Source organism: Schistocerca americana, chromosome 1, assembly GCF_021461395.2.
Source record: "Schistocerca americana isolate TAMUIC-IGC-003095 chromosome 1, iqSchAmer2.1, whole genome shotgun sequence".
Taxonomy (NCBI): Eukaryota; Metazoa; Arthropoda; class Insecta; order Orthoptera; family Acrididae; genus Schistocerca; species Schistocerca americana.
This window is the reverse complement of record NC_060119.1, coordinates 744,873,839-744,901,333: the sequence shown is the minus strand read 5'-3', so window position 1 is coordinate 744,901,333 and position 27,495 is coordinate 744,873,839. Positions and strand designations below refer to the sequence as shown.

The following is a 27,495-nucleotide window of genomic DNA, read 5'->3' as shown; positions in this document are numbered from 1 at the left end:
ACCTTGAATTGCGAAGTTTTTCCCGTGCTCAGTTGCGCGTGGCGTGCTCGATCGTCGGTAAACCATCGGCAAATCATTGTCGAAACAATCAATTCCGATTTCTTTGGTTTCAATAAATTTATGATCTTAGTGAAACTGTTATTTCTCAATTCAGACAAATTGAGGGAAGATTCGGCTAAAAGTATTACAACGGAGGGTCTGTTCGACAGTCTAACCAATGAAGATCCTAGAGTAATTGTTATATTTCAGTTCACGGAAATTAAAGGTAATGTTCAGCTTGGTATGTTGCAACTGAAGTACCGACTGTGCGCAACCTAAACAACTGCATATATAGACATCAAACAATCGAAAATCCAGGATGGAATGCAGCAATATTCTGAAAAGGAAAGTTGCCATTCACCATTAGCAGAGATGCTGAGTCGCAGATAGGCACAATAGAAAGGCCGGCACAAATAAATAAAGCTTTCGGCCTTTGTCAAAGAGATACACACACACACACACACACACACACACACACAAACGCAACTCACCCCCACCCAGTCATCACTCCCATCATGCACTGGTGCTGCTGCTCGCAGTGTGGTTTCAGTTACCTGTGACTGCACTTGTGTGTTTGAGATGCGTTGCGTGACTGTGTGTGTCATCTATTTTGACGCATGCCGTGCTGCCCAAAGGGTTTATCTATTTGTGATGGTCTTCTCGTTGTGCCTGTGTATGTGTGTGTTGTAACTTAATGCTTTATTTTAATGAAGTCTGTGAAGTCTTCTCGTGTGGTTTCAGTTATCTATGACTGCACTTATGTGTTTGAGATGCGTTGCGTGACTGTGGGTGTCATCTATTTTGACGCATGCCGTACTGGCGAAAGGGTTTATCTACTTGTGATGGTCGTCTCGTTGTGCCTGTGTGTGTGTGTGTTGTAACTTAATGCTTTATTTTAATCGAGTCTTTGAAGTCTTCTCGTTGACCCTGTCTGGGACAATGTATCTGTGCTATGTAGAAAATTTATAAACACATAGTATTAAACTGTATGCGAGAAAAAGGATGCTCAGCTATACTGAAAAAAGTTCGGTTTTGTTTTTCTTTTCACAGTCATTTTTAACAGAAAACAGGAAAGTTGTGTCTATGGCTAACTTTTAATCCTACCTGTCCGTAGATTAAAACCACTGTCATTAAAGCTACTATCCTCACAGATTCAACAGCTGGGAAGGTCTCTCTCAGAGCCCGTGTACTAATGATACTCAACCAAATTACCCATTCATTTTGACTTCTATTCCCAATCAAGGTTCCGTTTCCAAGAACAATAAATAAGGTCAGAGAGAGGGGGAGGAGGAGATGTACAGAGAAGGGGGCAGGAAACGGATATAAAAACAGAGAAGGAGGATATGGACAGAGAGATGATGCAGGAGCAGATGGATAGAGAGAATGTGGGATAAGCAATATATGAGAGCGGGGGAAGGTGATTCGCAGAGATGGCGGAGGGAGGAGCAGATGGACAAAATCGAGTGGGGTGGAGGAGAAGGATGGAGAGAGGGGGGAGAAGGATATCAGGACATACATCCAATCTACATAGATATTTAGAAACTGCAAAGCATTGTCGGGTTCGCTGGTTACTCACTACATTTGGGCAAGTAGCTTGCACATGTAAGTGCCAGTGACAGCGCAGTGCGGAGAGCAAGCAGTAGCAGCAGTACTCACACGCCTGGAGCGAGAATCTCGGTGAGGGCCATGAAACCCGGGGGACAGTGGCGCCGGTCCAGGACGGCCACGTGTAGCAGCGCAGACAGACACAGCGCCCACACGGGCTCGAGCAGGCGCCGGTCGCAGAGGTGCGCCACCCGCAGCTGCAACATTCCACCAGTCGCGTTACAAGAACCGCATGTGCATTCAGCAGGCAGAATATTACGCCTTTCTGCTTACAGCTGTCTTTCTGCTATGGAAAGGAAGACCGTATCAGAGCGAAGGAAGGAACATGCTCCACTCACGTATATTGCATGGTAAGGGGGTTCGTAGCAGAATTACGGACAAGCCGCTTCACCTTACAATAACAACAAAATACATGAGATGCGGTTTATTCACAGACAGAAAAAAGAAGGAAATGTACTTTAATGTCTAAACATGAATATAAAATTCAGCCTAGAAAATTGGCATTACACCTAAGAATCATCAGAGACAAGGGTGTCGTCGGGAGTGCCCCAAAGGAGTGTGATAGGATGAAATGATTTGGCGGACTGGCCGAGCAGCAATCCGCGCTTGTTTGCTGATGATGCTGTGGTGTACAGGAAGGTGTCTTAGCTGAGTGACTGTAGGAGGATACAAATGAGCTAGACAAAGTTTCTAATTGGCGTGATGAATGGCAGCTAGTCTAAATGTAGAAAAACGTGTCATTGAGGATGAGTAGAAAAAACAAATCCGTAATGTTCGGATACAGCATTAGTAATGTCCAGCTTCACACACGTCGTTTAAATACACTACTGGCCATTAAAATTCCTACACCACGAAGATGACGTGCTACAGACGCGAAATTTAACCGACAGGAAGAAGATGCTGTGATATGCAAATGATTAGCTTTTCGGAGCATTCACACAAGGTTGGCACCGGTGGCGACACCTACAAAGTACTGACAGGAGGAAAGTTTCCAACCGATTTCTCATAAACAAACACCAGTTGACCGGCGTTGCCTGGTGAAACGTTGTTGTGATGCCTCGTGTAAGAGGAGAAATGTGTACCATCACGTTTCCGACTTTGATAAAGGTCGGACTGTAGCCTATCGCGATTGCGGTTTATCGTATCGCGACATTGCTGCTCGCGTTGGGCGAGATCCAATGACTGTTAGCAGAATATCGAATCGGTGGGTTCAGGAGGGTAATACGGAACGCCGTGCTGGATCCCAACGGCTGCGTATCACTAGCAGTCAATATGACAGGCATCTTATCCGCATGGCTGTAACGGATCGTGCAGCCACGTCTCGATCCCTGAGTCAACACATGGGGTCGTTTGCGAGACAACAACCACCTGCACGAACAGTTCGACGACGTTTGCAGCAGCATGAACTATCAGCTCGGAGACTATGGCTGCGGTTACCCTTGACGCTGCATCACAGACAGGAGTGCCTGCGATGGAGTACTCAACGACGAACCTGGGTATACGAATGACAAAACGTCATTTTTTCGGATGAATCCAGGTTCTGTTTACGGCATCATGATGGTCGCATCCGTGTTTGGCGACATCGCGGTGAAACGCACATTGGAAGCGTGAATTCGTCATCGCCATACTGGCGTATCACCCGGCGTGATGGTATGGGGTGCCATTGGTCACACGTCTCGGTCACCTCTTGTTCGCATTGACGGCGCTTTGAACAGTGGACGTTACGTTTCAGATGTGTTACGACCCGTGGCTCTACCCTTCATTCGATCCCTGCGAAACGCTACATTTCAGCAGGATAATGCACGACCGTATGCTGCAGGTCCTGTACGGGTCTTTCTGGATACAGAAAATGTTCGACTGCTGCCCTGGCCATATCTCTCACCAATTGAAAACGTCTGGTCAATGGTGGCGGAGCAACTGGCTCGTCACAATACGCCAGTCACTACTCTTGATGAACTGTGGTATCATGTTGAACCTGCATGGGCAGCTGTACCTGTACACGCCATTCAAGCTCTGTTTGACTCAATGCCCAGGCGTATCAAGGCCGTTATTACGGCCAGAGGTGGTTGTTCTGGGTACTGATTTCTCAGGATCTATGCACGCAAATTGTGCGATAATGTAATCACATGTCAGTTCTAGTATAATATATTTGTCCAGTGAGTACCCGTTTATCATCTGCATTTCTTCTTGGTGTAGCAATATTAATGGCCAGTAGTGTATCTGGGCATAACGTTGCAAAGCGATATGGAGTGGAACGAGCATTTGAGAATTGTGGTACGGAAGGCGAATGATCGCCTTCGGTTTATTGGGGAGAATTCTACGAAAATTTGGTTCATCTGTAAAGAAGACCGCATATAGGACGCTAGTGCGACATATTCTTGAATACTGCTCGAGTGTTTGGGATCCGTACCAAGTCCGATTAAAGGGAGACATCGAAGCAATTCAGAGGCGGGATACTAGATTTGTTACTGGTAGGTTTGAACAACACGCAATTGTTACGGACATGCTTCGGGAACTCAAAGGGGTATCCCTGTAGAGAAGGCGATATTCTTTTCGAAGAGCACTTGAGAAAATTTAGAGCACCGGCATTTGAAGCTGCCTGAAGAGTGATTCTACTGCCTCCAACATGCACGCAGGCAGTCATTTTTTCCCTCTCTGTCTTTACTAGTGGAGCGGGAAAATCACCAGCAGTGGTACGGGTTACCCTACGCCACGAGTCGTAGGGTGGATTGCGGAGTATCCACGTAGACGTAGATGTAAATCTTTTCATCGAGACTTACAAGGTGTCACAGTGGTATAATAATGCGGGAAATACCTGTGATTAATTTCTGCATCAGAATGACCTCTGACAGAGATCCAACCTTAGGATAGACTACTGAGATTTGTGTGCGAAGATCTATCTGGACGCGTATTAAAGTGGGACGTTCGTGAAATTGACCGAAAATGTCAATTTTCATATTCTTTCTGTTTTGAAACTTCCTGGCAGATTAAAACTGTGTGCCCGACCGAGACTCGAACTCTGGACCTTTGCCTTTCGCGGGCAAGTGCTCAACCATCTGAGTTGCCGAAGCACGACAGACGCCCGGTACTCACAGCTTTACTTCTGCCAGTATCTCTCGGAAGTTCACTGAGGCTATTTGCGAATGATGCTGCAGTATATAGAGAGGTTGTAACAATGGAAAATTGTACTGAAATGCAGGTGGATCTGCAACGAATTGACTCATGGTACAGGGAATAGCAATTGAATTTCAATACAGACAAGTGTAATGTGCTGCGAATACATAGAAAGAAAGATCCTTTATCGTTTAACTACAATATAGCAGGTTAACAACTGGAAGAAGTTAATTCCATCAATTATGTGGGAGTAGGCATTAGGAGTGATTTAAAATGGAATGGCCATATAAAATTAAACGTCGGTAAAGCAGATGCCAAACTGAGATTCATTGGAAGATTCCTGAGGAAATGCAGTCCGAAAACAAAGGAAGTAGGTTACAGTACACTTGTTCGCGCACTGCTTGAGTACTGCTCACCGGAGTGGGATCCGTACCAGATGGGGTTGACAGAAGAGATAGAGGAGATCGAACGGAGAGCAGCGCGCTTCGTTACAGGATCATTTAGTAGTCGCGAAAGCGTTACGGAGATGATAGATAAACTCCAGTGGAAGACTCTGCAAGAGAGACACTCAGTAGCTCGGTACGGGCTTTTGTTCAAGTTTCGAGAACATACCTTCACCGAGGAGTCAAGCAGTATATTGCTCCCTCCTACGTATATCTCGCGAAGAGACCATGAGGATGAAATCAGAGAGAGAGCCCACACAGAGGCAAACCGACAATCTTTCTTTCCACGAACAATACGAGACTGGAATAGAAGGGAGAACCGATAGAGGTACTCAAGGTACCCTCCACCACACAATGTCAGGTGGCTTGCGGAGTATGGATGTAGATTTAGATGTAAATGTATAAGAATATCGAAAGGTTTTGATTTTAGTGTGTCCTTTGTCATATGTGGGCATTAACTATGCTACTGTCCTTTTTTTCCGTGGAAGTTGTAAGGATGCACTAGATAGAGGTGCGTTGACTGTTGTTGCTATATGTTTTCCAATTTAACGTTAGCCTGATCGTGAAGTCTTAATGATGCAGTTTGACTGCTTGCAGGCCTCTGTGTCTTAGGAGTGGTAACGATTTTAACCACGTGTAAGTTCGTATGCTTCCAGTGCCTCAGTCACTTTCTATAACACTCATCTGCACTGTGCGAATCTATAAGTACAGTACAATCCGAACTTAAATTACAATCCGAAAATAACGACAGCTTCCTTTCTTTCTACTCCCGACGTCTAAATACCTGTGTACAATGAATAACGTCAGCTTCCTTTCTTTCTACTCCCGACGTCTAAATACCTGTGTACAATGAATTTTATTACCGTTTCTGTTAAGGAATTGTAGGGCATGAGTGAATGCACTGTGTTAAAGTTGCGCTGGCTAGAAGCGTACAAACACGTATGAAGGCCATCTGCTGCAGTCGCTGCGTGCACTACCTGTACGAGCGTCGTTACGGCGGCGAAGGCGATGGTGAGGTCCGGGTGGAGCCAGAAGGCGGTGCCGCTCGCCAGGCCGGCCAGGAGCGCATGCGCAGACCGGTCCTCGCCCCGCAGCCGGCACAACCCACAGCGCACCGCCTGCGGCCACCACACTTTTATTTTTTATTTGTGTTGGCTTTTTGCTGGATACAATACAGCCAGTACGACTTCTTTTCAAGGTTATGTGATGTAAAGTACGTGCGGTAAAAGTGAGATGAAAATTTTAATGGCAAATGATACAAGTACCGACGATAAAAACAATTTTTTATTGATAATCTGAAACTACATTGTATGAAGATCTATAAGAAAGTTAAGATATAATTTCGCTGAAGAGGACAAAGGACTCTTAATTAAAATTGAAAATTTTCGATCTTCCGTTGTCTTTTATCGTCTGTTTTGTGTTCTCGTATGAGCGGCACGTTAAGTAGTGCTTGCCTGAATAATTCATGACAAAATATGTCTCAAGCAAGTCGAAAAATTGTCTGATAGTTATTTAAAACCAGTTTTCAAACATTAACTAGCGGCGAAAGAGAAGAAAGCACAGCTAAAATGTCCGATCGCCTAGCATTAGAACTTCACACGACTTAAAAACCATTATTGACAGAAAGGTAAAAACTACAACCTCCAGAGAGAAGGAAAACTTCGGAAAGGTAATCTTGTTTGGACGCCGGTTTTAATATTGGCTACGTGGAGTGCGAAAATTCAACAAGGAATGTTAAATCCATCTATAAAGACATTTGCAAAATATGCATACATTTCCTTATAATATTAATTTTGCCTGTAAGGAAAGCCGTTTCCTTCTTTCTACATACTCTCTTAAAAATACAGTACTACAGTTAGTGAAGAAAGTAAAATCTTGAGTGTTAGGTCAGGTATTTAAAATATCAGTAAATTGCAGTTGTTTCAAAGAAAATGACTTTTTTGCATGCTGTACATCGAAATTTTTATTTTTATTTATACACCCAGACACGTTTCGCCTTTTTTACAAGGCATCTTCAGTGGGTGTCCTGAAATATTACATGATTTGTCCTTTTCACACATAGGTTATGGTTTCACATCTACGTTATAGATTTAAAAACAGTTCCTTAACGTTTTTTTTATGAAATGGAAAGTTACTTACAGGTAATTTCTAATTCACTGCATCATAGCAAACTGCTTTTTCTCGTCTGGCAACCAGGTGGACACCTTACAGTTCACTTTCAGTTTACTGTTTACGTTACACATCACTGTAACTGCCATCTTTTTAATACAGAGATTCATTTGTTTTTCTAAGTGTTACCAACATTCTCAGTTTTCTGCATTCAACTGTTTTGCGAATGTGTGTGTGTGTGTGTGTGTGTGTGTGTGTGTGTGTGTGTGTGTTAGAGAGAGAGAGAGAGATTTCTTTTTTCTAATAAAATAAAAATTATTTATTTTATTTTTATTACTATTTTCTATTCGTTTATTTAATCTTAAAAAAATAATAATTATTATCATTAGTATATTTTCCTGTGTATACTTATTAGAGGAATCAGATGTGTAATATTTTGTTGAGATTTCTGTCTATTGTATGATCAATGAGTGTAAACAGTGAGTTGTTAGTCATATTTATTTGGGCATTTAGTAGTTGTTTCTTTTCAGCCTTTGTTTTGTATATATGATAATTTTCCTGTAGTGTTAGGAGATGTCTTTCATTATTTATTCTAATTATTTTCATATCATTTTCTCTTGTAGTAGGTTTGTGGTTACTTTCTCTCAAATGTTCTGCAAAAGTTGAGTGGCTCTTTCCATATTTCCAGTCAGTATTTGATAAGTTTGTGGTAAGGTACTGTGGGACCAAACTGCTGAGGTCATTGGTCCCTTAGCTTACAAACTACTTAATCTTACTTTAAACTAACTTACGCTAAGGACAACACACACATCCATACCAGAGGGAGGACTCGAACTTCCGACGGGGGGAGCCGCGCGAACCGTGACAAGGCGCCCCTGACAGCGCGGCTACCCCGCGCGGCGTTTGATGCGTCAGCGATTTGCGTCTGCTTATTGCAGGTAGCGTCCTGTCAAACAGTTTCGAAACTGTTCCGACTCATCAGTGATATTATATTTGTTACACGGGAATCCTCGTTTCTGCAATGTTTTCCCACGGTTTACTTCATTTTGGAGCACATTCCTTCTGGATATTCACTGCATATGCTTGAGCAGGTGCGACTCGTCTTTAAAGGTCTTAAGGTGGAGCCGCCCCTAAAGATATATTAAAATATATTTTCCTATAATGGTTTACAGAAATTGAATTTTGAAGAGTGTTGAATAACATTTTCAATTTGGATTTAAATAATGACAGGCAACATTGTTGGAACGATTTATATCGATTGATGTTTTTCAAACAGGTAATAGCTACTCTTCAGGCTGCGCCTTGAAATCGTTTAGCTTCGCGTGGGTCGATTATAAACGATAAAAATTACTTCTGAATGTCCGAAATTCATCATATTGTCCGCTATAATTTGGCGAAAACCGCACCTCGATATATTGATTCGTTGTGGATGTATCTGAAGCGGCTTGTCTTAGCTGCCTCACCCTGTGTGTAGGTATTCTCGCGGCAACGTCTCATGGCCTTTCCCCGTTACCAGTAACGGAATTCATTTACCTTAACGCTTTTTTCTTTCTTGTTAAATATGTTACCACGTTTGTGAATTTCTAGGGTGTCCCTGAACAACGGTTGTGATAACTCTTCTCAATGGCGAGAACCTGCGTGTCGGCGAATTTTACCCTTGTGAACAAAAGTTAACGACGAAAGTAACGTTCGTATGATGGGTCACTGCCAAGTAACATAGCTCCATGAAACTTGAACCGTACTTATAAAAGACTTACTACAGTATGGTACGAAAGGTAACCGAGAGAATACGCAATGAGACGAACAGAAATGATACTTTTATTCAAAGACCATAATTACATTGAAGGGATTCATGAAGGTCCTCTGAACAGAAAAGGCGGTACATGGTCCTTGATAGGGTGTCCGGTCGCCTAGGACTACAGACAGCAACGAATGCTCTGCAGAGTGCTCCTCTGGTGGCCACAGGGTTGGGTCTTGTGGTAGGACGTCCCATCCTTCCGCCATCGCGCTTAACAACTACTGGGCGGTCGTTGGTGCTGCTGGGCGTGTTGCAGTGCGCCTCCCCAACGCATTACACACGTGGTCGATGGATTTAAGTCGGGGAGACGAGCAGGCCCGTCCAGTCGCCGAATATCCTCTCGTTCCAAGAGCTCTTCCACCTGCGCTGTTCGATATAGCCGCGCGCTGTCGTGCATAAAAATGAAGTCATTGCCGAATGTACCAACGAAAAGATGTACCAACGAAAAGGAGTACAGCGTTACAACAGCTCCATCCTGTTCAAAGACCTGGAAGTCAATAATCCCGTTCTGTAACAATTCTTTCTATGTATATTCCAATTTCCATCGAGCTTTGTCACTTGGCAGTGAATCATGACGCGGAAGTACTGTGTGGTCTGTCCCATACAGCTAGCGCTCCGCCACGGCCGATTTCTCCACTTGTTACAACCTCCAGTGCCGTTCAATGGTCGCAATACTGATGGAATGTTCAATCTTTCCAATCTATTTTCCACATGTACACGACATGCTGCATATTCCCGACACTGGGAGTGGATCCCTTTTCTCCTTTAGCGATCTGATGCACTGTATAATCGTGTACGACCGATTCTGTCCATCACTTCCCGACATTTCTTCTTCCGACGTACCACTCTTCGCGTGTTAGGCTTTACGACGCATATTCAAGTAGTGAAGTACCCTTTGCTCCTCAGTACGACTTCCAGATGTTGCATCTGGCGTCCGAGACTCTATAGCATATGCATCTTCTTTGTTCGCTAAGGGCGTATTAATAATTGCTCTTTTCTGGTTCGGGTGATGATATAATAATTTGTGCAAGTATCTGTCCATGTGTGTCGGTTTTCGATTGACGTGCGATTCAAGTTCACTTCCTTCCTCATAACCGAAACGTCTAGAAAGAGTAGGTGCTGATGCTTCTCTACCGGGAGGTTATATAATTAAAGTACAATTGCTCACGGAGGTCCAGTGTCTGCTGCAATTACCGTTTATCAGCGAAACTTTGTAGATATGATAATGCGTTAATGCGGAGTTCATTAATGCTGAAGAAAATTGCTGTTTGACCACCATCTGCAAATCTGGAGCTGCACAGCCCCTCGTCTGGCGCTCATACTGAGCAAGTTGCGTAAGCGCCGGTTAGTAATAAAATCAATATTATGTCTTTCTCACTTGTATGAACTGTTCTTCCAGGTCTCGTTCCTAATCCGCTACTTATGGAAACATTTCTTTACGTATTTCTTTTACTCACAGCGCCAGATTTGTACCTGGGAGTCAAAATTGGAACTAACTTTTTCCAGCGATAATCGGTTCTGCCTCCTCCCATGAACCATGTAAATTATCGTTAGTGGGGAGGCTTGCTTTCCTCAGCGATACAGATAGCCGTACCATAGATGCAACCACAATGGAGGGGTATCTGTTGAGAGGCCCGACAAACGTGTGGTTCCTGAATAGGGGAAGCACCCTTTGCAGTAGTTACAGGGGCAACAATCTGGATAGTTGATCTCGCCTTGTAACATTAACCACAGCGGCTTGGCTGTGCTAGTACTGCGAACGGCTGAAAGCAAGGAGTACCTACAGCCGTATTTTTTCCCGAGGACTTGCAGCTTTACTGTATGGTTAAATGATGATGGCGTCCTCTTGGGTAAAATATTCCGGAGGTAAAATAGTCCCCCATTCGGATCTTCTATGAATCGGAGCGTGGAATACCAGATCCCTTAATCGGGCAGGCAAGTTAGAAAATTTAAGAAGGGAAATGGATAGGTTAAAGCTAGACTTAGTGGGAGTTAGTGAAGTTCGGTGGCAGAAGGAACAAGACTTCTGGTCAGATGAATACAAGGTTATAAATACAGAACCAAATAACGATAATGCAGGAGTAGATTTAATAACGAATACAAAAATAGGAGGGCGGATAAGCTACTGCGAACAGCAGTGTGAACACATTATAGTAGCAAAGACAGACAGGAAGGCCACGCCTGCCGCAATAGTACAGATGACGAAGAGACTGAAGACATGTATGATGAAATAGAAGAAATTATTCAGATAGTGAAGGGAGATGAAAATTTAATAGTGATGGGGGATGGAATTAGATAGTAGGAAAAGGAAGAGAAGGAAAAGTAGTAGGTGAATATGGAACGGGAGTAAGGAATGAAAGAGCAAGTCGCTTGGTAGAATTATGCACAGAGCACAACTTAATCATAGCTAACACTTTTAAGAATTATGGAAGAAGGTTGTATACGTGGAAGAGGCCTGGAGACACTGGAAGGTTTCAGATAGATTATATAATGGGAAGACAGAGATTTAGGAACCAAGTTTTAAATTGTAAGACGTTCCCAGGGGCAGATGTGGACTCTTACCACAATCTATTGGTGATGAACTATAGACTAAAATTGAAGAAACTGCAAAAAGGTGGAAACTTAAGGAGATGGGACCTGGATAATGTTCTCTGTATACAGACGGCTTCTGCATTTCGTACTGCTCCTCCAGTACTGGTGTTGCTGAGCGGCGCCTAGAGGGAGCCATCCACAAGGCGCAGCCATGGGCTCTAGCCCACGGCTTCCAGTTTCCAGCCGTGAAGTCGTGGGTCATGCACTTCTGTCGGCGTCGTACCGTTCATCCGGAACCAGAACTTTACCTTAACGGCGATCCACTCACTGTAGTGGATACATATCGATTCTTAGGACTGGTTTTCTACGCCCGATTGACGTGGCTTCCTCATCTTTGTCAGCTGAAGCGGAAGTGCTGGAAGCACCAACTGAGCAACACCAACTGAGGTGCAGATCGTTCTACGCTGCTGCAGCTCTACAGAGCCCTGTTCGATCCCGCATTGACTATGGGAGTCTGGTTAATGGTCCGGCGGCGTCCTCAGCGTTGCGTTTACTCGACCCAGTGCACTAATGTGGCGTTAGTCTGGCAACGGGAGCCTTTAGGATGAGTCCGGTGACCAGCGCCCAAATGGAGGCTGGAGTCCCTCCATTGAAGGTAAGGCGTGCACGAGAAGTCACCAGTTACGTTGCACACATTCGTAGTTCTCCTGAGCATCCGAACTGCAGTCTCCTTTTCCCACCCACGGCGGTTCATCTCCCGCATCAGAGGCCCAGGTCAGGGCTTACGATTGCGGTTCGCGTCCGATATGTCCGAAGTAGAGTCCTTGCCTTTACCACCCAGACTCGAGGCCCATTCACGTACTCCTTCATTGTGTACACCCAGGCCAAAGCTTCGCCTGGACCTTCCACACGGTCCTAAGGATACAGTTAACCCCATGGCTCTCCGCTGTCACTTCCTCTCGATTCTTGACATGTACCGGGACCATGAAGTGGTTTACACCGACGGCTCGGTGACTAATGGTCACGTTGGCTTCGCATATGTTCATGGAGGACATATTGAACAGCACCCCTTGCCAGACGGCTACAGTGTTTTCACTGCAGAGCTGTCGGCCATTTCTCGTGCTCTTCTGAAGGTGGCAGGGGTAAAATACGTCGAGGGAAAGTCCGGAACCGCGCTTCTACTGCGGTCACAGGTTGGAATCCTGCCTTAGGCATGGATGTGTGTGATGTCCTTAGGTTAGTTAGGTTTAAGTAGTTATAAGTCTAGGGGACTGATGACCTCAGATGTTAAGTCCCATAGTGCTTACAGCCATCTGAACAATTTTTTGAAGGGAAGGCTATTTACAATTTGTACAGAAACCAGATGCCAGTTATAAGAGTCGAGGGGCATGAAAGGGATGCAGTAGTGGGGAAGGGAGTGAGACAGGGTTGTAGCCTATCCACAGTGTTATTCAATCTGTACATTGAGCAAGCAGTACAGGAAATAAAAAAAGAAAAATTTGGAGTAGAGTTAAAATCCATCGAGAAGAAATAAAAACTTTGAGATTTTCCAGTGACGTTGTAATTCTGTCAGAGACAACAAAGAACCTGGAAGAGCAGCTGAACGGAATGGACATGGTCTTGAAAGGAGGATATAAGATGAACATAAAAAAAACCAAAACGAGGATAATGGAATGTAGTCGAATTAAATCGAGTGATACTGCGGGAATTAGATTAACAAATGAGACGCTTAAAGTAGTAAATGAGTATTGCTATTTGGGGAGAAAAATAACTGATGATGGTCGAAGTAAGGAGGATATAAAATGTCGACTGGTAATGGCAAGGAAAGAGTTTCTGAAGAAGATAAATTTGTTAACATCGAGTATAAATTTAAGTGTCAGGAAGTCTTTTCTGAAAGTATGTTTGTGTAGTGTAGCCATGTATGGAAGGGAAACATGGTCGATAAATAGTTTAGACAGGAAGAGAATAGAAGATTTCGAAATGTGGTGCTACAGAACAGTGCTGAATATTAGATACGTAGATCTAGAATACTACAATAGGTACTGAATAGAATTGAAGAGAAGAGGAATTTCTGGAACAACTTCTTGACTAGAAGAAGATATCAGTTGGTAGGACACATTATGAGGCATCAAGGGATCATCAATTTAGTTTAAATGGTTCAAATGGCTCTGAGCACTATGGAACTTAACATCTGAGGACATCACTCACATCCATGCCCGAGGCAGGATTCGAACCTGCGACTGTAGCAGTCGCACGGTTCTGGACTGAAGCGCCTAGACCCGCTCGGCCACAATGGCTGTCATCAGTTTAATATTGGAAAGAAGTGTGGAGGGTAAAAATCGTAGAGGGGGACCAAGGCATGAATACACTAAACTGACTCAGAAGGATGTGGGTTGCAGTAGTATGCTAGTGTTGGATAGACCATCAGAGGCAGAGCACCTCGTGTTCCTGATGCTAATAAGGCGAGTACACCATTCGTTTGTTATATATTTTTACAGGCTGCAAACAGGAGCGATTGCAGTAATGGATTGGAACAGTGATTGTTGTCTACATATGTGAGCTGAGTTGGCGACCCTTCGCTCACAGCTCCATGCTGCATTGGCTTCCATCACACAGCTTGAGGCTGCAGCCAAGGGGCATCACTGTAGGGGGTCGGACGCGGGAAAGCGAGGGAAGTCGAGCACATCCCACGTACCACTCGATCGGTCCACTGCTGTGGCTACCCTGGGTACTGCCTGCATTGAGATTGACGCCTCACCTGTGGTCAAGTGGGAGATCACTCCAAAGTCTGGCAGGCAGAGAAAAACTTTCCAAGGGGCCGATAGTTTGACGAACACGTTTCGGGTGTTATCTGTGGCTGACGATGTCTCTGAGCCGGATGCAGTAGTCCACCCTGTTCCAAAGGAGGCTTCTCGGCCCACAAGGTCTGGGCATTCACATAGAGCGGGTTTGCTGGTAGTTGGGAGCTCCAACGTTAGGCGCATAATGGGGCTCCTTATGAACTTGGCTGCCAAGGAGGGAAAGGGTGCCAGTGTGCACTCCGTGTGCATACCAGGAGGAGTCATTCCGGATGTGGAAAGGGTGCTTCCGGATGTCATGAAGAGTACAGAGTGCAGCCAACTGCGGGTGGTGGCTCATGTCGGTACCAATGACGTGTATCGCTTTGGATTGGAGGAGATTCTCTCTGGTTTCTGGCGGCTAGCAGAAACGGTAAAGACTGCCAATCTCGCTTGCGAGATTAAGGCGGAGCTCACCATCTGCAGCACCGTCGATAGAACCGACTGTGGTCCTTTGGTGCAGAGCCGAGTGGAGGGTCTGAATCAGAGTCTCAGGTGGTTTTGTGACCGTGTAGGCTACAGATTCCTTGACTTGCACCATCGGGTGGTGGGTTTCCGGATTCCACTTAATAGGTCAGGAGTCCACTACACACAACAAGCGGCTACAAGGGTAGCGGGGGCTGTGTGGAAGGGACTGGGCGTTTTTGTTTTGGTTAGGGGTCTCAGGGAACCACAGAAAGGGCGTCCGTCTAAAAGGGTACAGGTAAAACACAGTAAGTTAGTTGTAGAAACGATCGGTATTGTAAATTGTCGTAGATGTGTTCGGAAATAACCAGAGCTCCAAGCCCTAAAAGAAAGCACTGAAGCTCAACTAGTTATAGGTACAGGAAGCTGGCTAAAGCCGGAAATAAATTCAGCCGAAATTTTTTCAAACGATCTAGCTGTGTTCAGAAAGGATAGATTAAATAGGGTTGGTGGTGGAGTATTTATTGCCGTCAGAAGTGGTTTGCCTTCTGCTGAAATTGAAGTACATAGTTCCTGCGAAATAGTATGGGTAGAGGTTATACTTGACAATCGGACTAAACCATTAATTGGATCGTTTTACCAAACGCGCGACTTAGAAGATATAGTTGCTGAACAGTTCGAAGTAAACTTAAGTCTCATTTCAAATAGGTACACCACTCATACAGTTGTAGTCGGTGGAGACTTCAATCTACCCTCGATATGCTGGAAAAAGTATACGTTTAAGGCCGGCGGCAGGCATAAAACGTCATCCGAAATTGTACTGAATGCTGTCTCAGAAAATTATTTTGAACAATTGGTTCATGACCCCACTGTAAGCGTAAATGGTTGAGAAGGCATAGTTGACCTCTTAGCATCAAATAATCCTGGACAAATATTGAGTGTTGTGACGAACACCTACAACCATCAAAAATAAACTCGAAGTATATCCATTTAAAAAAAAAAGCTGATAAAAATGCTCTTAATGCCGTTTTGAGAGTTATTCTTCACTCCTTCCAATCTGGTCATGTAAGTGTAGAAAAGTTGTGGAATGATTTCAGAGAGATAGTATCTCAGCAATTGAGAGACACATACCACATAAATTAATAAGTGATGGTGCTGATCCCCAATGCTACACAAAACGCGTCAGATCGCTGTTGCGGAAGCAGCGAAAAAAAGCATGCCAAATTTTAAAAGAACGAAAAATCCCCAAGACTTGCAAAATTTTACAAAATTGCAAAATATAGCTCGTGCTTCAATGCGAGACGCTTTCAATAATTTCCACAACGAAACTCTGTGTCGAAATGTGGCAGAAAACCCAAAGAGATTCTGGTCATACATAAAGCACACCAGCGGCAAGACGCAATCAATACCTTCACTGCGCGATAACAACGGTGAAGTCATTGATGATAGTACCACCAAAGCAAAGTTATTAAATACGGTTTTCCGAAACTCCTTCACCAAAGAAGACGAAGTAAGTATTCCTGAATTCCAATCAAGAACAACTGCCAAGATGAGAAACATAGAAGTAAATATTCTCGGTGTCGCAAAGCAGCTTAAATCATTTAATACAGGCAAGACTTCTGGTCCAGACTGTATACCAGTCAGGTTCCTCTAAGAGTATGCTGATAAAACAGCTCCATATTCATCAATTATAAACAACCACTCGCTCACAGAAAGATCCGTACCTAAAGACTGGAAAATTGCTCAGGTCACACCAATACCAAAAAATGGAAGTAGGAGTAATCCCTTGAATTACAGGACCATATCACTAACGTCGATTTGCAATAGGGTTTTGTAACATATACTTTATTCTAACCATTATGAAGTACCTCGAAGAAAACGATTTATTGACACATAGTCAGCACGGATTCAGAAAATATCGTTCTTGTGAAACACAACTAGCTCTTTATACTCATTAAGTAATGAGTGCTATCGACAGGGGATGTCTAATTGATTCCATATTTTTATATTTCCAGGAGGGTTTCGACATCGTTCCTCACAAGCGTCTTCTAAGCAAACCGCGTGCCTATGGAATATCGCCTTAGTTGTGCGACTGGATTCGTGATTTCCTGGCAGGAATGTCACAGTTCGTAGTAACAGACGGAAAGTCGTCGAGTAAAACAGAAATAATATCCGGCGTTCCCCAAGGAAGTGTTATAGGCCCTCTATTGTTACTGATCTATATTAAAGATGTAGGAGACAATCTTAATAGCCGTCTTAGAGTGTTTGCAGATGATACTGTCATTTACCGTCTTGTAAAGTCATCAGATGACCAAAACGAATTGCAAAATGATTTATATAAGATATATGTAAGGTGCGAAAAGTGGCAATTGGCCCTGAATAAAGAAAATTTGACTTTATTCACATGAGTCCTAAAAGAAATCCACTAAATGTCGATTACGCGATAAGTCACACAAATCTTAAGACTGTAAATTCAACTAAATACTTAGGGATTACAATTACAAATAACCTAAATTGGAAAGATCACATTGATAATATTGTGGGTAGAGCAAACCAAAGACTGCGATTCATTGGCAGAACACTTGAAGGTGCAACAGGTCTACTAGAGAGACTGCTTACACCACGCTTGTCCGCCCTAGCCGGCCGGAGTGGCCGAGCGGTTAAAGGCGCTACAGTCTGGAACCGCACGACCGCTACGGTCGCAGGTTCGAATCCTGCCTCGGGCATGGATGTGTGTGATGTTCTTAGTTTAGTTGGGTTTAAGTAGTTCTAAGTTCTAGGGGACTTTTGACCACAGCAGTTGAGTCCCATAGTGCTCAGAGCCATTTGAACCATTTGTCCGCCCTATTCTGGAGTATGGCTGTGCGGCGTGGGATCCCCATCAGGTGGGACTGACGGATGATATCGATAAAGTACAAAGAATGGCGGATCGTTTTGTATTATCGCGAAATAGGATAGATAGTGCCACAGACATGATGCGTGAATTGGAGTGGCAGTCATTAAAACAAAGGCGCCATTCGTTGCGGCGGGATCTTCTCATCAAATTTCAATCACCAGTTTTCCCTCCGACTGCGAAAACATTCTGTTGGCACACGCCTACAGGGGAAAAAATGATCATCACGATAAAATAAGAGAAATCAGAGATCGCACAGAAAAAATTAAGTACTCGTTTTTCCCGCGCGCCGTTCGACAGTGGAAGAGTAGAGAGACAGCTTGAAGGTGGTTCATTGAACCCTCTGTCAGGCTCTATTGTGAATAGCAGAGTAATTATGTAGATGTAGGTGAGGTCACTGCTACCAACTCCACGTCATCCTAACCTGCCTGTGCGTAGCATACAAAGTTTTTTTTTTGTTTTTTTTTTTTTTTGTCATCGATCTACTGACTGGTTTGATGTGGCACCGCCACGAATTCCTTTCCTGTGCTAACCTCTTCATCTCAGAGTAGCACTTGCAACCTACATCCTCAATTATTTGCTTGACGAATTCCAATCTCTGTCTTCCTCTACAGTTTTTGCCCTCTACAGCTCCCTCTAGTACCATGGAAGTCATTCCCTCATGTCTTAGCAGATGTTCTATCATCCTGTCCCTTCTCCTTATCAGTGTTGTCCACATATTCCTTTCCACTCCGATTCTGCGTAGAACCTCCTCATTCCTTACCTAATCAGTCCACCTAATTTTCAACATTCGTCTATAGCACCACATCTCAAATGCTTCGTTTCTCTTCTATTCCGGTTTTCCCACAGTCCATGTTTCACTACCATACAATGCTGTACTCCAGACGTACATCCTCAGAAATTTCTTCCTCAAATTAAGGCCGGTATTTGATATTAGTAGACTTCTCTTGGCCAGAAATGCCTTTTTTGCCATAGCGAGTCTGCTTTTGATGTCCTCCTTGCTCTGTCCGACATTGGTTATTTTACTGCCTAGGTAGCAGAATTCCTTAACTTCATTGACTTCGTGACCATCAATCCTGATGTTAAGTTTCTCGCTGTTCTCATTTCTACTACTTCTCATTACCTTCGTCTTTCTCCGATTTACTCTCAAACCATACTGTGTACTCATTAGACTGTTCATTCCGTTCAGCAGATCATTTAATTCTTCTTCACTTTCACTCAGGATAGCAATGTCATCAGCGAATCGTATCATTGATATCCTTTCACCTTGTATTTTAATTCCACTCCTGAACCTTTCTTTTATTTCCATCATTGCTTCCTCGATGCACAAATTGAAGAGTAGGCGCGAAAGGCTACAGCCTTGTCTTACACCCTTCTTAATACGAGCACTTCGTTCTTGATCGTTCACTCTTATTATTCCCTCTTGGTTGTTGTACATATTGTATATGACCCGTCTCTCCCTGTAGCTTACTCCTACTTTTTTCAGAATCTCGAACAGCTTGCACCATTTTATATTGCGAACGCTTTTTCCAGGTCGACAAATCCTATGAAAGTGTCTTGATTTTTCTTTAGCCTTGCTTCCATTATTAGCCGTAACGTCAGAATTGCCTCTCTCGTCCCTTTACTTTTCCTAAAGCCAAACTGATCGTCACCTAGCGCATTCTCAGTTTTCTTTTCCATTCTTCTGTATATTATTCTTGTAAGCAGCTTCGATGCATGAGCTGTTGAGTTGATTGTGCGATAATTCTCGCACTTGTCAGCTCTTGCCGTCTTCGGAATTGTGTGGATGATGCTTTTCCGAAAGTCAGATGGTATATCGCCAGACTCATATATTCTACACACCAACGTGAATAGTCGTTTTGTTGCCACTTCCCCCAATGATTTTAGAAATTATGATGGAATGTTATCTATCCCTTCTGCCTTATTTGACCGTAAGTCCTCCAAAGCTCTTTTAAATTCCGATTCTAATACTGGATCCCCTATCTCATCTAAATCGACTCCTGTTTCTTCTTCTATCACATCAGACAAATCTTCAACCTCATAGAGGCTTTCAATGTATTGTTTCCACCTATCTGCTCTCTCCTCTGCATTTAACAGTGGAATTCCCGTTGCACTTTTAATGTTACCACCGTTGCTTTGAATGTCACCAAAGGTTGTTTTGACTTTCCTGTATGCTGAGTCTGTCCTTCCGACAATCATATCATTTTCGATGTCTTCACATTTTTCCTGCAGCTATTTCGTCTTAGCTTCCCTGCACTTCCTATTTATTTCATTCCTCAGCGACTTGTATTTCTGTATTCCTGATTTTCCCGGAACATGTTTGTACTCCTTTCATCAATCAACTGAAGTATTTCTTCTGTTACCCATGGTTTCTTCGCAGCTACCTTCTTTGTTCAAAGTATTGTGCCATAATCTAGGGATGAAACTAATATATGCTTCAGTACATTAATGTTAAAACTGCTAAATTTCAGAATGGTTTGATTATTATTACTATGTTTGTGCATGTGAACTTTTACTAAATATATTAATCGGTAAGAAATTAAAACTTTTATTTATAGTAATAGTTCCTGATCCCCTGAGTAAACAGGAAGTATGAACATTTATTTCAATAAGCACACACCACCGCACATATTGCATTGCGTGAGGAGATTCAATATGACGAGTGCTTGCAGTAGACGATTATTAACCCCATGTAAAATGATCAGGCGACAGCTTGGCTGTCACGGTGACAGTCTCTCCTGCTTCTGAGAGTGTGGAGTTGGCAGCGCAACTGCCAGTGCTGCTAGCAGAGCCGCAGCCCATGGCACTCCTGCAGTCAGCACACAGTGTGCTCTTCGTTATCGGGCAGGGTTTCTCGCCAGATGCGTTTAGTGGAAACATTGTGATGGAGGAGATACTTGTGTTTGCAAACATCAGTGCATGCAAGGCCTCAGATATATTTAGGGCTGCAGTCTATTTGTCGCGGAAATTTTATTACTTGATCTGCAAGATGTGTGTGTGTGTGTGTATGTGTGTGTGTGTGTGTGTGTGTGTGTGTGTGTGTGTGATACTCAATTGTTGAAAACGCGTTTTATTGCGAAGAAGAATCATCGTAAGGTGCTGGTAGTGCTTAAGCGATCCATTTGGCTTACACCTTCCAGAGCTTTGATAGGGTAGTACAGATGGACTATTTCCCACCATTTTTGATATCGGAATTGCGCCAGCTCTCCCTTCGTCCTTGGCCAATAGGAGCACAATATTCTGAGGTGGGATAAAAATCTCTGTCTGTGTGTTTGAACACACTGGTTCATACAAGTGTAGACACAAATAGGAAGGAACCACTTGAGACAGACGGAGAAAGGAAGCGAGTCCGCAGTTTCCTGATCAAAGGAACGTCGCCACCTGGTGCTTTGTTTGGGGGCCATGAGAACAAACGAACGTCCCTCTGGCAGGTAGGCACATCACCTTGGTCTACTGGTTTGAGGCACAGGTGCTACAACAGAAAGTAGCAGAGACAGCAGAAATGGTTTCCCGGGTATCTAATATCAAAGGACATCAACTTCTGCTCCACAGTCGATTGTATATAGTATTGTGGTCTGTAATTAGGACATTGGGCTGTTTCCAACCTCCATGGCATGCAGATATGTGTGTTCGGCGTTGCAGTTAGTAATCAGTGGCGCTTGGGCGGCAGACACGGCCCGACCCCCGTGGTGTGTAGATGTGTGCACTTGACACTCTGTGACCTGGCCACTATAAAAACAAGCGGGTGATCCAGAACGGCGACTAACATGTCACACTTCATTCCATTCCTCGGTGCTTACAGTTATTGCGGCATGGAAAGTGGTGGTGCAGACGTGAACTCTGCCCAAGTAAGCAAACTGAATTGAACATTATATCGTTATGACAACTGACATGAACTGAATTTTGTATCGTGCGATCGTTCCTCACCAGCAGCTCAGCACAGACTGAGTCATATTCCTGCCAATTTCCAGATGGGTAAGAGGGGGGGGGGGGGGGGAAGTAGTGGAGAGGAATGGAAGGCTGGGGGATTGCCCAGAGGGGAAAGAGGTAGTTAATTGATCAATTTAAGTAATTAGTTGAGTAATTTGATATCAAAAGTGTTTTCATATTGGGAAGGGGGGAGGCGTAGTGTTGTGGATTTCACAGAATGATAAGGGAGGGGTAGGGGTGGGGGTTTCTCAGAAGCAGCTTTTGTCCCGTACCTAAGGGGGCATAAATCAACCACAAGGGTGTCATAAACCACTTAGAAGAACAATAGGTTAAGGGGAGGGGTGCTTTAATTGATCAATTTAATTAATTAGCACAATAATTTGAGATCAAAAGTGTGGGCACCCGCTTTATCGCGCTACTCCCAGACTGTTCGACTTGAATCCCATCAAACATTTACGGGACGTTATCGAGGGGTCAGTTTTTGCACAACATACTGCACTGGCAGCATTTTCGCAATTATGGTCGGCTATAGAGGCAACATGGCTCAATATATCTGCAGAGGACTTACAACGAAGTTGAGTCCATGACATGTGGAGTTGCTACACTACGCTGGATAAAGTAGGTCTGACACGATATAGGAGGTATTCCACGACTTTGTGAAAGTCTATGTGTTCCTGTGGCAATGACAGCCACTCGTGCTGGCGAAACGTCAGAAGAATGATAGAACAAACGCCTGAAGATCCCAGGACCAATTGCAACAAGTAATACATGAAAAAGTGGCCACAAAAGCCTCAACAATTATGTTGCGTTATATGCGTTTACTAGTGGGAATTTGTAAGCCAGTGAGAGCGCGTGGTGTGGTGCAGCCTAGCGTACCTGGTAGAGAGCGACGTAGGCGGCGAGGAAGAGCCCCAGCGAGTTGTCGCCGCACAGGGCGCGCCCCAGCAGCGCCGCCAGCCCGCGGCCGGGGCCTGCGGGCCGCCTCCACTGCGCCAGCAGGTGGCGAGCCGCCTGCAGCGCCACGCCCGCCGCCAGGTACTTCGCCGCCAGCTGCGACACATGCCAACTGCCCTCATCCTCTGTCTCACACGGATATGCCATATATTTTCACAACGTAATTTACAGGGTTGCGAAGAACGCCATAAGGAGCATACGAAGGGCGTTTGAAAAGTCCGTGCAAAAATAAAAACTGCTTATGTGTTGAGGTAAACCTTTTTTGTTTTTCGATATAGTCTCCTTTAAGACTTATACACTTTGTCCAACGCAGTTCTAATTTGTTGATACCATCCGAATAATAGGAATTGTCCAAGACTGCAAAATAGCTATTAATTGCGGCAATCACTTCCTCGTTTAAATAAAATCTTTGTCCCGCCAGCCATTTCTTCAAATTTGGGAGCAAATAGTGGTCCGAGCGTGCCACGTCTGGAGAAAAGGGGGGATGTGAAAAGAGTTGGAATCCTACACTACTGACCATTAAAATTGCTACAGCAAGAAGAAATGCAGATGATAAACGGGTATTCAGTGGACAAATATATTATACTAGAACTGACATGTGATTACATTTTCACGCAGTTTGCGTGCATAGATCCTGAGAAATCAGTTCCGAGAACAACCACTTCTAGCCGTAATAACGGCCTTAATACGCCGGGTCATTGAGTCAAACAGAGCTTGGATGACGTGTACACGTACAGCTTCAACACGATACACAGCTTATCAAGAGTAGTGACTGGCGTATTGTGACGAGCTAGTTGCTCTGCCACTATTGAACAGACGTTTTCAATTGGTGAGAGATCTGAAGAATGTGCTGGCCAGGGCAGCAGTCGAACATTTTCTGTATCCAGAAAGGCCCATACAGGACCTGCAACATGCGGTCGTGCATTATCCTACTGAAATGCAGGGTTTTGCAGGGATGAAATGAAGGGTAGAGCCACGGGTCGTAACACATCTGAAATGAACGTCCACTGTTCAAAGTGCCGTCAATGCGAACAAGAGGTGACCGAGACGTGTAACCAATGGCACCCCATACCGTCAGGCCGGGTGATACGCCAGTATGACGATGACGAATACACGCTTCCAATGTGCGTTCACCGCGATGACGCCAAATACGGGAGTGACCATCATGATGCTGTAACCAGAACCTGGATTCATCCGAAAAAATGACGTTGCGCCATTCGTGCACCCAGGTTCGTCGTTGAGTACACCATCACAGGCGCTCCTGTCTGTGATGCAGCTTCAAGGGTAACCGCAACCATGGTCTCCGAGCTGATAGTCCACGCTGCTGCAAACGTCGTCGAACTGTTCGTTCAGATGGTTGTTGTCTTGCAAACGTCCCCATCTGTTGACTCAGGGATCGAGACGTGGCTGCACGATCCGTTACAGCCATGCGGATAAGATGCTTGTCATCTCGACTACTAGTGATACGAGGTCGTTGGTTCAAAAATGGCTCTGAGCACTATGGGACTCAACTGCTGAGGTCATCAGTCCCCTAGAACTTACAACTAGTTAAACCTAACTAACCTAAGGACATCACAAACATCCATGCCCGAGGCAGGATTCGAACCTGCGACCGTAGCGGTCTTGCGGTTCCAGACTGCAGCGCCTTTAACCGCACGGCCACTTCGGCCGGTGAGGTCGTTGGGATCCAGCACAGCGTTCCGTATTACCCTCCTGAACCCACCGATTCCATATTCTGCTAAGTCATTGGATCTCGACCAACAAGAGCAGCAATATCGCGATACGATAAACCGCAATCGCGATATGCTACAATCCGACCTTTATCAAAGTCGGAAACGTGATGGTACGCATTTCTCCTCCTTACACGAGGCATCGCAACAACGTTTCGCCAGGCAACGCCGGTCAACTGGTGTTTGTGTATGAGAAATCGGTTTGAAACTTTCCTCATGTCAGCACGTTGTAGGTGTCGCCACCGGCACCAACCTTGTGTGAATGCTCTGAAAAGCTAATCATTTGCATATGACAGCATCTTCTTCCTGTCGGTTAAATTTCGCGTCTGTAGCACGTCATCTTCGTGGTGTAGCAATTTTAATGGCCAATAGTGTATTTCCAATAATTTTTCGACCACAACTGCTGAGGTGTGTGCTGGTGCACTGTCGTGACGCAAGAGGACTTTTTTTGCGGTTCAATCGCCGGCGTTTTTCTTGCAGATCGGTTTTCAAACGTTCCAATAACGATGAATAATATGCACCTGTAATAGTTTTGCGCTTTTGCAGATAGTCCGTTAGGATTATTCTTGAAAATCCCAAAAGACAGTCGCCATAATCTTTGCAGCTGAAGGACTGGTCTTCGCCTTTTTTGGTGCAGATTCTCCCTTCGTTGGTTCAAATGGCTGTGCGCACTATGCGACTTAACTTCTGAGGTCATCAGTCGCCTACAACTTAGAACTAATTAAACCTAACTAACCCAAGGACATCACACACATCCATGCCAGAAGCAGGATTAGAACCCGCGACCGTAGCGGACGCTCGGTTCCAGACTGTAGCGCCTAGAACCGCACGGCCACTCCGGCCGGCCTCCCTTGGTAAACCATGTTTAGATTGTTGTTTGGTCTCAGGAGTATACTAATGTATCCATGTTTCATCCACACTGACGAAACGACGCTTAAAGTCCTGCAGATTCTTCCTGAACAGCTGCAAACCATCCTTGCAACACTTCACACGATTCTGTTGTTGGTCAAGCGTGAGCAATCGCGGAACCCATCTTCCGGATAGCTTTCTCATGTCAAAATGTTTATGCAAAATATTATGTACCCGTTCATTCGAGATGCCCACAGCACTAGCAATCTCACGCACCTTAACTCTTCAGTCATCCATCACCATATGCTGGATTTTATCAATGATTTCTGGAGTCGTAACCTCCACAGGGCGTCCAGACGTCCAGCATCACTTCGGCCCATATGGCCACTCCAAAAATTTTGAAACCACTTATGAAATGTTCTAATCGAAGGTGCAGAGTCTCTTTAATGTTTGTCAAGCTTCTCTTTAGTCTTCTGAGGCGTTTTGCCTTTCATAAAGTAATCTTTAATCACCACACGAAATTCTTCTTCGTCCATTTTTTGACAATCACTCGACTTCCTTGATTCACACGAATGCCAAACACAAAGAAATAGACCAATATGCCTGAAACTTGGTGTGCGTTCTTTCCAAAGATACTACTAATTAAACATGATCTCGATACGCGCCGGTGGTGCCATCTCTCGAACTTTGCACGGACTTTCCAAACGCCCCTCGTACTAGCGAAACTGAGCAACTACGGCTGGTCCGCAGACCTGGTAGACCGACGAGAAAGTCGGAGTCTGCGTTGGTGCTCTCCCTCTTATATTATCCGGTAACATCGTAGAAGAAAACGAGCATGTGGAGGCAGCGATCGTTTGATCGGAGCACAATTGATCGGCGGCTGCGCTTTACTGGCAAATAAGTCGGAGTTTCCAATGCAGTACACCTTCCAGTTACGTTCAGTACTATCATAGAAGGCGATAAGGAGCTGGATGAGGCGGTCATTGGTAAAAGACAGAGGACAGACATTGAGATGCTGTGTTTCAGTAAACTTCATGTATCAAACGAAAATCCACTGAAAAATCTGAAATTATAAGGACAAAATTGTGGCCAGTACTTGACGGAGAGCGGTGTGCTCGACCCCATGCCCCTCTACACCGCATCCAAGGGCACCACTGGCGGAGGATCACACGGCGATCGGTCGGTAGCGACAGGCAAGCGAGCGCCTCTGTACGGGGATGACGTTACTTATCTTTAGGACCTGCAATATTTAGTCCTGTCGACAGACACATACACTACCTGACTGAATGTATCCGAACTCCCTATTTAATGAGGAATAGACCTCTGCATGTCACTGGAGGCGGGGAGTACTGCGCTTCCAGCAGAGAAGCAATAACAGCAGAATGGGGCGGTCAGAAGAGATCAGTGACTCCCAACGTGGACTATCATTGGATGTCAACATGAATAACAGATCCATCAGAGACATTTAAATTCTTGTATAGCTGCTCAGCCAGACTGTTGGTGATTTGGTTGTGAAGGGGAAACTCGAAGGAAAAACCATAGCTAAACCAAGAACAAGCACATCTCATTTAATGACACACAGAGACAGTCCAGCATTGTGGAGGACGGCTGTAAACATTGCATGATATTAGCGGAAGGAACCACTTGTGACTTCCAAAGTGCTACAGCAGTCCAGCTAGCACAGTGACTGTACATAGGGAGTTAAAAAGAATCGCATACAGTGGTCGAGCAGCTGTTCACATTTCTGTAGTCAATGTTGAGCGAAACTGAGGGGTGTAAAGAGATGCAGCACTGGGCGGAAAATGACTGCAAACGAGTGATTTGGAGTGACGAATTACGCTACATTCTCTGGCAGACCCATGGAGGGGTCTAAGTGAGGCAAACGTCAGAAGAAAGTTAACTGCCATCACGTGTAAAGCGAACAGTGAAGTACGGAGGAGGTGGTGCTGCGGTAAGGTGGTGTTTTTCGTGGTTAGTGCACTGCCTTCTTACTGTGCTTCATAAAACGCTAAATGCGGGAATATATGAATATATTGTACAGTACTGTGTACTGCGTTAAAATAGAAAAACATTTCGAAGGCGATGATTGTAACAGCGTGACAATGCATGCTGTCATAAAGTAGCATCTGTGTGATAATGGTTTGTGGACAACAACACTCATGAAATGCTTTGCGCTACCCAAAGCCCCGTTATGAACCAAATGGAACACCTTGCGGATGAGTGAGAATGTCGACTTCGCTCCAGCGTCCAATATCAC

General features: G+C 44.5%; 1 protein-coding gene across 1 annotated transcript in view; it reads right to left on the bottom strand.

Annotated features, from left to right (window-relative positions):
• The window catches only part of LOC124545251, a 170,473-nt gene that overhangs the window by 7,257 nt on the left and 135,721 nt on the right, over nucleotides 1-27,495 (bottom strand). The window contains exons 6-8 of the mRNA XM_047124127.1: nucleotides 22,582-22,755; nucleotides 6,179-6,319; nucleotides 1,696-1,841 (exon numbers count right to left, since the gene is read on the bottom strand). Coding sequence (XP_046980083.1) covers nucleotides 1,696-1,841; nucleotides 6,179-6,319; nucleotides 22,582-22,755 — 461 coding nt within the window. The remainder of the gene's footprint in view (nucleotides 1-1,695; nucleotides 1,842-6,178; nucleotides 6,320-22,581; nucleotides 22,756-27,495) is intronic.